This window comes from Phalaenopsis equestris, unplaced genomic scaffold, assembly GCF_001263595.1.
Source record: "Phalaenopsis equestris unplaced genomic scaffold, ASM126359v1 Scaffold000600, whole genome shotgun sequence".
Classification (NCBI taxonomy): domain Eukaryota; kingdom Viridiplantae; phylum Streptophyta; class Magnoliopsida; order Asparagales; family Orchidaceae; genus Phalaenopsis; species Phalaenopsis equestris.
This window is the reverse complement of record NW_018165040.1, coordinates 632706-647880: the sequence shown is the minus strand read 5'-3', so window position 1 is coordinate 647880 and position 15175 is coordinate 632706. Positions and strand designations below refer to the sequence as shown.

General features: G+C 34.4%; 2 protein-coding genes across 3 annotated transcripts in view; one reads left to right on the top strand and one right to left on the bottom strand.

The window, feature by feature from the left end:
* Window positions 1-4795, bottom strand: part of LOC110029627 — a 46629-nt gene extending 41834 nt beyond the window's left edge. For both annotated transcript variants that reach the window (XM_020731997.1, XM_020731998.1), the window contains exon 1: window positions 4700-4795. In XM_020731997.1, coding sequence (XP_020587656.1) covers window positions 4700-4768 — 69 coding nt within the window. In that variant the 5' untranslated portion in view covers window positions 4769-4795. The remainder of the gene's footprint in view (window positions 1-4699) is intronic.
* Window positions 4796-9881: 5086 nt separating this feature from the next.
* On the top strand, window positions 9882-10556 carry LOC110029716 (probable C-terminal domain small phosphatase). The gene has a single exon (XM_020732138.1). The coding sequence runs from the start codon at window positions 9882-9884 to the stop codon at window positions 10554-10556; it is 675 nt and encodes a 224-aa protein (XP_020587797.1).
* Window positions 10557-15175: the final 4619 nt, after the last annotated feature.

Sequence of the window (15175 nt, the reverse complement as noted above, 5' to 3'; positions counted from 1 at the left end):
TGTGGTGGCACCGGGTAGATAGGTGGCTACAAAGGTTGGTAGCAAGCTAGAGACGCAGGGCTGGAACCTTAAGGGGGGATGGGTGGGGGGGGGGGGGAGAAGTGTACCTTCTTAATGCAAATGTAAAGCACTTCAACACAAGAAACCACCTCAAGGAGATGCCCTCACAGAAATCTCCTCCTAAACTCTTCTTACAGCCAAAATCTCTACGTCTCCTCTCCTTAGAAAACTTTTCAACAACCACCAAAATTCCAAAAGAAATTATGTTTATAGGCAGAGAAGAGAGGAGAAGAGAAAGAAGATCACCCCATCCACCACGATACTCGAATCGGGCCAAAGAAGAAAATGACGCATTCCCTGCTCACAGAAGGCGAAGCAACCGAAACATCTAGGACCAAGCGGCGAGCCTAGTGGAAGCGAGAAAAGTATCGGGAAGAAGAGAGAGTTTGTCATTCAAGTGTACCAGGGAACCAGCTTCCCAGAGTCAAACTACCAAAAAAAGGAAAAGCACAGCCTAGGGAGACTGCTCGAGACAGGGAAAGGGAAGGAGCCACACGCGAACGGGAGAGGGGAAGAAAACAGAGCTCGGGTGCGTGCGTTAGGGGAGTTAGGGATTAAAGAGGAAAGGGGGAAGGGGTAAAAAAAAAGGAGTCAATTAATATATATATAAAATAAAACCTGATTTACTCGCGTGCGGCGACGTAACAAAATGGGTGTCCTCCCTGGGCAAAATCGACGTTCTGGACGTGCCGGTGCAGTCCGTTTTGTCATCAGGGGTCGCTCGGACGACGTCGTCGACAATCGGGTCAAAAACGCGTCGAAATTCAAATTTCACATAATTTCGACCCGCGATCGATCGTCTCAAAAGGTTTACTCGAGCCCTCGACAAATAACAGTGCAAGCGATGCGAATTGTGGCGTTCGGACGCATCGACTCTCTGAATTGCAAAGTTTGTGCGCGCGGGAGTGCGAATTGTGCAGAATGTCACCCTAAGGCTCAAAAGGTCCTATAGGAATCCCTTTTGGGTTTCATCATGTTGGTTTCATCCTTCTAAGTGTTAGAAGTCGATACCACACACGCGAAACTCCAGAAGGGGACGGAAGTAGGTCAAACTCCTAAAACGAGGCGGGTCACATTTCTAAGGCTCTAAAATAGTCGCCGGGAGACCCCTAAGGCTAGATCCTAAATCCTAAGAGAAAGACTAGACCTCACTAAAAATGAGGTCAACATGGGGCCATGTTGATGGATGTTCCCCAGCTCCTACTGAGACAAAAAATCTTGGTCAATGGGAAGCAAAGGATGCTCGAATTATTTCCTAGATTTTAGGATCTATTGAGGCTCATATAGTAAATAATTTACGATCATTTAGCACAGCTAAAGAAATGTGGGAATATTTGAAGCGCATTTATAATCAAGATAATTCTGCAAAACGCTTCCAATTGGAACTTGACATGAATCATGAAAACTTGACATGAATAATTATAGTCAGGGTAATCTTTCAATTGAACAATATTATTCTGGTTTTTTAAATTTATGGAGCGAATATAATGATATTATCTATGCTAAAGTGTAAAAAGAGAACTTAGCTAGTCTTCAAACTATTCATGGAGAAATTCGTCGTGATCAGTTTTTAATGAAACTGAGACCTGAATTTGATATTGCTCGAGTTGGGTTGCTGAAAAGAGATCTGGTTCCGTGTTTGGATGTTTGTTTTGGGCAATTATTGCGCGAAGAATAAAGATTGGCGACACAAGCTATTATCAGTACAACAGATGAATCATCAGAAATAATTAATGTGGCATATGCTGCTAAGACCAAAGGGAAGGGGCCAGTGCAGTGCTACAGTTGCAAGAAATTTGGTCATATTGTATGGAATTGTGAAAATAAGCTATGTAATTATTGTAAGCAAAAGGGACATACTCTTAAGGAATGCCCAACACGACCCCAAAATCGCAAACCACAAGTACTTCATGCCACGGTATCCGACAATCCTGCCTCAACTACTACTGTTGCTGACAATAATCAATCAACTGTCACACCCTATATGGTTCAACAGATGATTATCTCTGCATTTTCTGCTCTTTTTTCTCTGCATTTTCTGCTCTCGGCCTTCAAGGGAAAGGTAAAACTATTTCTTCGATTACTTTTCCTTGGTTTGTTGATTCAGGGGCCACAAATCATATGACTAGCACTGTTGAGCTATTACATAACCAACGACCATACACTGATACTCAACATATTCAGGTTGCTAATGGGAATAATATTTCAATTACGACAGTTTGTGATATTAACTCATCCTTCAAATATGTTTTGGTTTCTCCTAAATTATCTACTAATCTACTCTCTGTTGGTCAAATTGTGAATAATAACTGTGAAGTACATTTTTCTCGTGATGGTTGTATTGTGCAGGATCAGGTGTCGGGGAAGGTGATAGCGAAGGGGTCTGAAGTGGGTAGACTGTTTCCATTGCAATTTACTATTCCTCAGAATATTTCATTAGCATCTTCAGTTATTGAGAATAAGACACACATCTGACATAAAAGACTAGGTTATCCAAATGATATGGTGTTGAAGCATCTACATAAAAGTGGCATTTTTTGTTCTACAGATAAGAATTTAATAGTTGACTGTTCTGTTTGTAAACTTTGAAAAATCAAAACATTATTTTTTCCTAGTTCAGGCAGTCGTGCCAATAAATGTTTTGACATTATTCATAGTGATGTTTGGGGAATTACACCAGTTGTTTCACATGCTCAATATAGATATTTTGTGACATTTATTGATGATTATAGTCGATTTACTTAGATCTATTTTTTACGTGCCAAAACAGAAGTATTTACTGTATTCCAAATATTTTTAGCATGTGTTGAAACTCAGTTCTCCACTCACATTAAAATATTACGATCTGACAATGGCGGTGAATACATGTCTCATGAGTTTCAAGCATTTCTCCAGAACAAAGGGATTGTTTCACAACGTTCATGTCCCTATACACCGCAGCAAAATGGCGTTGCTGAGCGAAAAATCGACATCTATTGGATACCGTGCGCACATTACTGATAGAATCTTCTGTTCCAGCTAGATTTTGGACTGAAGCTTTATCTACTACAGTTTATCTCATTAATCGCTTACTATCTCAACAATTGAAATATGAGTCTCTCTACTATCGAGTTTTTGATAAATACTCTAATTATCATACGCTACATATTTTCGGATGTGTTTGTTTTGTTCATCTACCTGCTCATGAACGTCATAAATTGATAGCTCAGTCAGTACGATGTGCTTTTATGGGGTATAATCCTAATCATAAAGGAAAGAATCCGTGTAAATATAATATTTCCCTCTTTGCAATTGTGAAGAATGAAATTCTTTATTCTGTCTGATTTCTTTTATTCCTGATTGATATCCTGATCGCGGTAGAGGCGAACGAAATGTCGCACCAGAGATCGGGCAGGAGGAGTGAGCGGATGAAACGAGCAGATCGTGGCAGAACGAAGTATCGGAATATGTGGGACGAAGAAGATCCCGTGGAACACAGCACCAGAGGTCCGATCGAAGGAGCAGCAGCAGAACTCAAACAAAGCGGACAAAGACGCCGCAGAACTCAAAGACAAGAACGAGCCAGCCAAAGATACCAAAAACTAAAATTTGAAGGATTCAGGCTCTGATACCATGACAATATTTTGAGCAAATAAAATGAATATCATTTCCTTTGCTTTTATTCCAATAAGTACAATCTATTTTAGACTATTTTAGATACATAATATTCAGTATATTCTAAATTAAGTAACTTAATTAATACATAATCATAATCTAAATAATTAGCAAGAATGAAAGAATTCGTGTAAATATAATATTTCCCTTTTTGCAGTATTGTGAAGAAGGAAACTCTTTATTCTGTCTGATTTCTTTTATTCCTGATTAATAGAGTCCTGGTAAATAACTAAGAATTCGAGAAAGAACTCCTGATTTCGATAAGGATATCAATCAAGAAGCATTGAAAGGTATTATGCAACCATGACTTCTTTTCCTTACAATAATACCATAGAATTAATCATAAAATCTAAAATATGAAAAATAATAACATTCGTTCTTCCAAACCTAATTTAGGCATCAAAAAGACATACCCACAAACAAGTGGCAAAGAGTGGCACTTTAAGGATTCCATAAGGAATGCGTCTACAGTATACTTTTCTTTCTAGAGCAGCATGGGAACACGAAGATCATGCAATTCTTCAATGACCGACAATAACGTGATCAAAATCACGAACACATAAAACGCAGCTCTTCAGTTTATACTGAATTTGGGCGCTTCTATTAGTTATATGTAGTTCTTCCATCTAAATTTTTACAGTGCTACTAATTGCATAAACTGAGTAACCCTTAAATCACTAGCACGCAGAATGCAGAAAAAATATATATGATTTTACTTCTTTTTTAGTGATTGTTTAAGTAAAACAGTTCAAGTAAAATTGCTGAAAACAAAATCATCTATGGTGCAGCCATGCTTCTAATTTCTAAGATTCCAACTTCCAATTCTTCTATTAAATGAGAAGGATTATCTTCAGTAAATAGTTAAGAAAAAGCACCCCACGCACAATGGTTACATTTTTTAAAATTTTATTTCTGCCAGATTTTAGTAGAAGCTGCTCTGAAACTCTTGGATGCATCAAGATTAAGAGGAATGTCAAATTTCTACCTGAGGATTCAGAAGAGCTGAGGAAGATGACTGAGCATAAAGGCCCGCTGCACTGCAGCCGCACTCCATTGTGGTCTTCCAGCCGAAACAAACATTTTGAACCACAAAAACCAGTATATAGATGATGCGGTTGCCTGTACCGCGGGACAAAAACAGCCCAATACTCCCATTCTGAGTGCCATTCAATTTCCAGAGCCTTGGCGAGTTGGAAATCAGTAACGGTGGGATGCATTTATGCAATAGATTCGTCCGGTTCATATTAATCAAAATATCTTCTTCACTGTGATCCTGCATGTTTAAATAGCTTATATTCGATTCATTCCGTGATTAAATGAGGCGAACATGAATAATTTTTTAAGCTGTATACATAAATGATCCCAACACAAATAAAAATTTATATTTATGTTTGGCTCGTTTTGACTTGAAATAATTAAATTAAATTATATGTGTGTATGTGTGTTTGTGTGTGCGTGTGCCTATATATATATAATTGATGAGTCTTGTTTTTTAAAATAATTTAATTGATTACAAGGTTACACAAATTAATAATCAATTAAAATTATTAATTAAAAAATAAAAAAAAAATTTAAATTATATTTAAATATAAATAGTAAGATTTAAATTTTCTTCTATCCCTAACATCCAACAACTACAACTGTGTGTCAAGAGGGTTTACGGTTTAGGGTTTTGAGGTTGTGACAAGTGCTATTAAAATGATGTTTTGTTCGTGAACAACTGGTGTTTGGCTCGCTCAGTGAAAGAGCTCAACACAAATAATTTTTTTTTTGCTTAATATATCAACCAGCCGAACAAATAATGATATTTTTTAATGAGTTGATTGGTACCAAGTGCATTGTTTATACTGATTTTACTGAGATTTGATAGTGTATAATACAAAATGATGTAAAACCTCGTTTGATATGAAGGGTCCTTTTGTTACAATAATTTTATATAAAGGTTGTGGACAAAAAAATGTACAGAAAATCAGACAACTATCCATTCTTCTATGCTTGATTAGAGGAGTTCTTTTGTATCTCGTGATGAAATTAAATAAAAATTCTCTAAAGAGCAGTTTTTGGCCATTTCTGAGGAGATAGTGTCACGGTATGCAGACATAATAAACTTTATTGTCGGTGATATTCCACCCCATGATATGTCATACAATGAGATGACAAATTTAATTCCTCATGTCAGTTTCTATTACTGTGATAACTCATATATTATATAGGAGATGTAATGAACAAATCATTAGGAGATGTTTCCCTTGAAAAAAAAACTCATGATAAGTGTCAGAGAGTAAGTAATATTTCGAAAAGAGATGAAATGTCTTTGAATTATACCTTGTAAGTACAAATCTTTGATGTTTAAGGATTAAAATTTATGGGACTTTTTGTGCCTTCGTTAGGATATTTTATATCTTACTGACGCTAGATTATTTCTCGAAGTGAAGAGAGATTGTTGCTCTCTCATAATGGAACTGCTAGATTAATCACATTAATTCGGTGGAGTAAGAATATTGCCTCTAGATTAGTGCAAAATTTTTAGGAAAAAATAACCAATTGAGCCTAAAAGTTGGAATTAGGAAACTAATCCATGTTTTCTAATCTAACTTCTTTAGACTACCGAAAGGGGGTAAGAATGATGGTTGCTCTCGTTTGTTACTTGCTTGTTGATTTTTTTTTCACTCAATGTCTTACAGAACCAGTTCACGAGAAAAATCTCTTAAGCATTTGAAAGCCATTGACTTTCATATGTTGCTAATGTAGGGTCTTTTGAACTTGATAATTTAGGAGTAGTTATAAGCATTATCAAAACTTCAACATTTTAGGCTAGGACAAATAATAGTATACTATAACTTTTCTTTTTGGAAATCACCTTACTCTCTGTGGGATCATCGCCCAAAACTCTATTATGGATACTACTAATATGACACATACGATTGCATGAATCGCTAGTGCTTTGCAACACTTGATTCATATTGATTTTTTCACCAATGGTTCATTCATAAAGTAGATAAATCCATTATGTATTGAACAGAAACATTTTTTTTCAAAGGAAAGACCTCTATCAAGACAGTTGAACAGTCAATCATAATAAATCAAGTTGATAGATTAATATATCTATTGTTGAAGAGACTTGCATAGATATATATGAGATTTTAAATATGTCCATATATGTCAAATACATATTGCATTTAAGCCTCTTATCTTAAAAAGTTTGAATGCCTCGCTTATTGCTTGCTTAAAAGATGGTGCATGCCTTAATAAGCCTCAGTTCTTATAAGTGTAATTGAAACATGTATGTGTCGCGAGTCGGTCTATTTAAACACATTTCCCAATTTAAGTTTATCTTTAATGGATATCAACCTCTTTGAAGCCGTCAAACTTCAATTATAATTACATGGTTATGATTTCCTCTCATAATCATAAACTATAGCTTTAGTATTTAGATTTTACTTCACAATTCTACACACTTTAAACCCTAATGTTGAAAAGACAATTCAACCAATTGAACAAACCACTTTAATTGAAATTAACCTTTTTAAATTCTCATGTTACCACTAATATAACCATAAGACGGAATGAGGTAAGCTTCTCAAAATCATGGACAATTCAATCAGCCTTGACCCCAAAATTATAAATCAAACATCCAACAATCCAAACATCTGATAAAAATGTTGAAGTTAGATTAAATCCCAAGAAATCAATAACTATTTCTAGAATATTGATCCCATTTCAAAATTTTTGTTCACTCATCTTCACCCACATGAAGAGACACCAATAAAAGCTTTTCAAATGAATAGAAATAAAATTTTCCATCAAGACGCGAGAAAATCGTTCTCTCACTCCTACTTCCGAGATGAGTTCCAATTTTTAATGAATAATGCTCCAGAAAGTAATGTGAGGGTTATTCTCATCAGAGATTATCATCAACCCTGCTATAAGAGCTTCAAACATTGGTATAGAAAATATATAAATGAATAATTCTATCTTTAAATTTGTGATATATATAGATACATCAATGTCACACTTAGGAGAAAATAAGCAATGAGAAGATATCATTCTATTCATCCCTTGGTTCACTCAAGATTATACAAATCAAATTTAACTTGTTATGATTATAAAAAAAATGATAAAATGAGCAAGGATAGGTAATTGAGTTACTAGATCTTCCATCAAAAGCTAGAATTAACCATTATAGACTATTCATGCCATATTACTATTTTGCCCTTGTTCTAAAAGGGTTCATACTAATGTATTTATGGTATTTTTCATGTATGAGTTTGTCGTCCGGCTACATTCTGACTCGGCTGGCCAAGCTTAGTTAGTTTCGGGTAGACGAGATCAGCTAAATCATCTAAGCTTTTAGTCGGTGTAGGTTGGGCATCTGATATTGCATGGTTTGTCGATCCTTGATCCATTGTGAGGAGCTTTTGGGGCATCCATGAGATAATTAGAGATGTTGTAGAACCGGATCTTCTCTTAGATTGACTAGAATGGCAGGTAGGGCTGTAAACGAGACGAGCCTAAGCGAGCACAGGGCTGCTTGCGTTCGACTCGTGTTTGAAATATGCTCGTGTTTGAAATGGCTCGTGAAGGGTGTGTTCGTGTTCAAATCGAATAATATTTTCCGGCTCGAGTTTGGCTCAAAATTGAAGGAATTGGAACAGGAAGATGACTAGGAAGAGGAAGATGAAGAGCAAACCCTGAGCTTTCGTCGTTGAAACCCTTTCGCGATTTTGAGAGGAGAAGGAAATGACTCTGAAGAGGAGGAGAGCAACGAACACAAACGACAAACCCTATGCTCTTGCGGTCGAACGCCTTTCGCGATTTTGAGAGGAAGGAGAAGAGTCGGAGGAGGGAGAGGCAACCGAACCCGAGAACATTCGAGAAGGAGGTCGCCGGTTGGGGCTTAGGAGTAACAAGTTAGGGTTTTTTTAGTTTTATACTTATATATTATATTATATTAATTATATAACTTATATTATATAAATATATAATATTTATATAAGTAATATTTATTAATAATTTGTCATATACTATAATTTTATAGGATTTAATTTTTTAAAATTTGATAATTTTTTTATTTTAAAAAGTTTTAATTAATTACAATTTATAATATTTAATTTTATGAATATGTATTATATGTGTGTGTGTATTTATTTATTTATTTCTTTTCGAGCCAATTCGAGCCGAACGCAAGCGAACAAATGTTTGTTCGTGTTCGACTTGTTTATATTTCGAGCTTAAAGATTTGTTCGTGTTCGGCTCGCGAAGCTTAATGAACGAGCCGAACACAAGCTGCTTAACGAGTCGAACATGAGTTGTCCGCGAACAACGAGCCAAATTGACAGCTCTAATGGCAGGTAGGCTACAACATCGGGTCAGCTTTTTTTTAGTGGTTGGCTCGGACGTTCCTTTGTTCTCGTTTCTGGCCAAATGATTTCGGTTCAGATCATCTCGTCTTCTTCTTGTCCATCTAGTGGGTCGGTTCGATTTTAGGTTTGCTGGCTTGACACAGATAGCTTCGTTCCGTCGATCAAGTGGACCTCAAATCCTCCTAGCAATGGGCTAGCCCAATTCACATACTTTCCCTTTCTGGACAGTTTTATTCCTTCGAGATTGGTGCTAATACATATTTTACGTACAATGAACATTTTAAATATGTATTTACAATCTAGCTATTTAGTCACAAATCATCCTTTTTTTTTAAAATTGACTAAATATCCATTAAATTTTGTATGTATTAAACATATAGCATTTAAAAGTTTATATTTATTTATACTGCATTTCTAAGATCCAAAACATATTAAAATATAAGCATAAAATATATAGTTTGTATACATAAATTAAGATTTTTATTTAACTTCATAATAGGGTATGAATAAATATAAGAAATTTATGGCATGTAAAAAAAAATTCTTTCGAAATCTAAATGTTACCATATATACCCAGTCACCTTATTAATTCATAATTTAATACTTTTAAATTTTAAAAAAATTAATCTCACAAGATCTTTTAACTATTTACTAACTCATGATAATATCTTTCCCTATTTAAAACACATCTCACATAAATCCTTTCCCTATTTAAAACACATCTCACTAATATTGCCGCCGGCTTCCTCTCTTCCGTTCTAATTTCAAATTCGTTTTCGCACTCTTCGCCATCCCAAAGTTACCATGCTGGCCATCCCATCCCTCCACTCAGCTCCCGCCGCCGCCAACGCCGCCTCCGAAGAGAAAAAGACGGCACCTTGGCGGCCACCTCCTCTCCTTCGTCCCCCACCATCTCCATTGACGAGAACTCTCTTCCTCAGCCTCGACCGAACCCTAATCTACACTCGCAACCGCGTACCAGTGTCCTGGTGGCCCTACGACTTCTCCGTCAGGCTAACATCGCCGGAAGGCACCGATTTTAATCTCTACGTGGTAAAAAGGCCCGGACTTGACGATTTCCTCGGCGCCGCCGCCGCCTACTTCGAGATCGTCCTGTTCACGACGGCGCTTGAGTGGTGCGCCTCGCCGGTGATCGACCAACTAGACCCCTCCGGTGATCTGATTTCGCATCGGCTGTATCGTGATTCGTGCGTGGTGGGACCCAACGGAGAGCTTATCAAAGACTTGTCGAAGATGGGAAGAGATTTGAAGCGTGCGGCCATCGTGGATGATGTCGCGGAGAGATTTTCGAAGCAGAGGATGAATGGGATAAAGGTGGCGCCTTTCTACGACGGCGATCGCCGGAGGGACAGGGAGCTGTGGCGGGTGTGGAGTGTGTTGAGGATGGCGGTTCGGTACGACGATACGTGGACCGCCGTGGCGATGTACCACGCTCGCCGGCGAGGGTTTCTCTCGTAATTTGCATTTCTACATGTTATGACATTATATGATTTTTTGTTAGGACAAAAATAAATAATTGAATTTAAAGGGATGAATAGTTAAAATTAGAGGATGTATAACAATTTTTTTCTGAAAAAAAAATAAATGTCCTCTATTTTTAACTATTTATCTTTTATTTTTATTATATAATGTTTTACATTATATTATTAAGTTGATTAATTTGATCCTAGGCTTCTTAAGTGGAATGATTTCAGTCAAATGTTTTTGTATTATGGAAAATTAGTATATGTTTGTTGTTTGATTGTTTGGTTGTTGATGTATTTTTGAATAATATAGGTTAATATTTTTTTTAGGCAATATTTATTTATTTATTAATTTACAAACAAAGACTATTGGTTTATGGTAATGTTTAGTTGCTGATAATTTACATTTATTAATTTGCTGATATTTATTAAATTAAACTATTTAATTATAATTTATAATATTTAATTATTCAAAATTTGGATTGATGACTTCGGTATAGGGATGGCTTGCTAGTTGTTTGGGATCACTTTTTTTTTATTTATTTTTCTTTTATTTTAAAAATTTAATTTTTTTTGTGTATTTCTTAATGTTCTTATAATATTTTATTTTAAAAAAATTAGCTTGTTCTAAAAATTGTCAAAACATCTAAAAATTACTTTGATAATTATTTAAAATAATTATAACAAATTAGTCATATCTTTTAAATAAAATAAAATAAATAATAAAATTAAAGTGATTGCAAATGGCTTCTAAGGAGCCGCGGGCCCAGTTATTTTTACTTTTAAATTGTTTTATATTTTTTTAAGAAAAAATATATTTGATAATTCAAAATAAAATAGAATAATTTTTTTAAAACACTTAAAATATTTAAAAGTGTTTATTAGTGTCTTCAAAAATATTATAATTTACTTTTTTTTAAATAAATTATTTATTTTTTGTCAGGAGAAAATAAATAATTGAATTTAAGAGATGAATAGTTAAAATTAGAGGATGTATAACACTTTTTGTCTGAAAAAAATAAATATCCTATATTTTTAAAAAAAATTTATTATTTTTATTATATTTTGTTTTACATTATTATATTATTTTGATTAATTTGAAGCTAGAAGTGGTATGTATTTGGTGAAAAGTTTTGTATTATAGAAAATTAGGATTTTTTACAATTGTTATTTAATTATTTGGAATTTGTCCTTTAAAAAAAATATTACATCTGATTTAAATGTATGTAGATGAAAATACTTGTCTTAAAAAAAAAAAAACAATAGAACTTTTGATTTATGATAATTTTTACTTAGCAATAATTTACTTCTATTAATTAATTGATATTTTAAAATTTCATAATTTCATTATAATTTAGTGATATTTGATTATTCAAAAATTAGAATACTATTGCCTTGTTTTTTATCACTTTTTTTATATCATTTTTTTTTATTTTAAAATTTATTTGTTTAGTGTATTTTTTTATATTTTATTTAAAAAAAATAACTTAATTTCTTTTAAAAATGCTAATGACATCTAAAATTTATTTTATATTTTTAAAAACAACTAAACATGTTATAACACATCAAATATATTTTATTTTTAGTAAAATATAATAAAATAAAATAAAAATTAAAAGTGCTCCTAATGGCCTTTGGCTCAAATCATTTTTTTCTTTTTTATTTTAAATTTTTATTGCTAACATTTTTTGAGAAATAAAATATGTTTGATAAATTAAAATAAAATATATATATTTTTTAAGACAGTGAAAATATTAAAAAGTGTTTCTAAGGGTCTTCAAAGATAATTTAATTTGTTTTTAAAACGAAAATTCAAGAAACGTAAAAACACGCTAAATAAAATATTAAAAAAATTCAAGAAACATGAGAGCCCAAATGACACGAGTCCTATTATACATAAAAGGTCTTTCTATTGATAGACTATAGGACAAATATAAAAATACAAGCTTGCTCTTGGAAGTTATTTTCATTGGCACATATTCATGTCTCTGACACTTCTTCGTTACGATAGGCACATTTTCATATTCAAATGAGCATTTTGGTCATAAACAAATGCCCTCGAGGCTCTTACTTCTTGAAAGTGAAGTTACGATAAGAGTGATAGACTTTAAATATACAAAAAAAAGTAATAATAATAATGCACCAATTATGTTGCATTGATTTTTGCGTCTCTCCGCGCTTTGTTTTCTTCGGTCCGTAAATGCTTTTCTAAGGCCTTTTCGGGCTAATTTTTACTCTCACTTAGTCAACACTTGTAAGGAATTATTAGTGATTTGTTCAAGAAATAGATAAAGCTTTGGACCCATTTTTACCTTTGCTTATTTTGTATCTTATCTTTACTACAAAATTTGATTGCTGAAGTTTGACATTTTTGTTTGGTTGACAACTCAGATCTTCAGAAAGACCGTTAGTCATTTCTTATGTATTGTAGTTTGTTGATCGATTGGCTCAAGTCTTACAATACTCGTGTCTCATTTGGTCGGTCGGTTCATCGCCTTGGTCGAGCTTATCTTTCACCAGAGCTTAGGTAAATATTGTCGCTAGCTTCACAGGGGTAACTGACGAGACTCGCTGCTAGGATGATTTGCGCAGCACTTTTTGCGGAGTTTGTCGCTACCGCAGCACTTTTTACAGAGCTTGTCGCTACAGAGTAGGGAATCGCCTCAAGAGCTTTTACTTTTTCTAAATTTAGAAACATGACTTTCTATGCTTGGCGTTGATGATTGGTTTACTCGCCCTAGAGGTGGGTTTTTTATTTGCTCCTTAGGATTCTAGTTCTCTGAGTGTCGCATGTGAACTCTTCGAGCACCTCAGGTCTTAGTCGAACATAGGAAAACATAATTAAAAGAGTTGACATATATATTGCAGAGAAAAATAAAATAAAACCGCTAGATAATTTGGTCGCTTGATTTATTTTTGCCGCATGGATTTGTTTGGTTGTCCCGAACTGTCAATAGCTAAAATTTTGGTGGACGGAATTTTTCAGTCACCCGAAACTTTTAGTCATCTATTTTTTTTATAAGTCGTATTGATTTTTCGGTCGTTCGGAAATGTCAGTCGCCATAATTTTTCGTCACTAAAATTTTCGATTGTCCGAAATTTTTTATCACATAAATTTATTAGTCGTCCAAAATTATCAATCGATAGAATTTTTGGTTGTTGGAATTTTTGGTTGTCTTAAATTGTCAGTCACCAGAATCTTTTGGTTGTCCGATAAAGAGTTTTGGCCGCCGTTCGTCCATCTGAAGTACCTTGTCACTGTTTGCGTGAAAAAGCTTGCTGGCGCCAGCATGAAGGAGTCTTTCACCGTCAGTCTGTCTTCCGACCGCCATAATAATTACATGTACTCTTCATCATTTGTTGGTTGATTTTTCGGTCATTCAATCTTGACGGTCGCACCAGTAAAAAGTTTCGAGGCTTGCAGGATATTGAAGATTTTGGCCGGTCGGATTTGCTGCAACCTGTTTGGATTTTCAGCAATTGGCGGAGCCTTCAGCGACTGCTCCTGACGAGTGACTGTAATTGTGGCACTGGTTAGGATTTCGGTCTGTTTGGAATATTTTATGCTATCTAGAATTTGATTGGTGGAACTTGTCTGCCACATGTAATTTTGGGTCAGCTATAAACTTTCGGCCGGTGAGATTCGGACTCTAGCCGTTTCAACGGTCCGGATTTAATGCCAAACAATTCATATATATGCCCTCTATTAATTTATAATTTTGCCATTCGGTATGTCCACAAATTTTTACTCAATTTGCTATGGTTTTAAAAATGAAACCATTCATGCGATAAATATTATAATTTTGAATTAAAATAATAATCAAAACATTCATGCGATGAATCTGATTCAGAATATTGTATATTAAATTATTATAATTATTATTATTACGACTTTTAAATCGTTTGAAACATATTTAAACAAATTTTAATTCTATTAAAGTCATTCGGTTTCTTTCCTTAAAAAATCAAAAGGAAATGATCCTTTAAACCTTAAAGCTTCCTTTTCAGTTCAATATCGAATCTGTTTTTTAAACCTTGATATGTTAGTTCTAAAGACAACAATAGACTTCTTTAATCAAACGAGTGCATCCACTGGATCTAGTTGGCGTGTCAAAAGTGTTTACAATGAATTGCATAAATCATAATTCACGTAGAATTTGATAGGGGCATAAAGCGTGCACCAATATTAGTCACCAAATATTACCATGCTGTTGAATCCTTATATTCGTCCATGAATCAATCCCAAAAAATAGAATGCAGACAATCAGAGAGAATATGGAAGATAAGGTTTTTTTTTTTATTGTCATATCATCTTGAAAGTGGAGATTTGTGTTAGGATTTTATCTTTGAAATCAACGAGAGAATGTGGAAATAGAGCCTTTGTATCTTCCCTTTGTACTTAATCCTTGGTAGTCCGCCTTCCGTATGTGCCACCCCCATAGTACTTGTTCTTTAGCTCTCCCATAGCACACGGTCTTTAGCTCTCATCTCACATTGGTCTAGACATTCATCATTTCATATTCACTCCATCTGTCGTCTGCTCTCGGACTTATCCTTTTGTTGATTGACGCTAGGGCTTAAGATGACTTAATATTATATATATATATATATATA

What these genes read in the sequence shown, in the direction of transcription:
- LOC110029716 (XM_020732138.1), top strand. Translation starts at nt 9,882, where the DNA reads ATGCTGGCCATCCCATCCCTCCACTCAGCTCCCGCCGCCGCCAACGCC.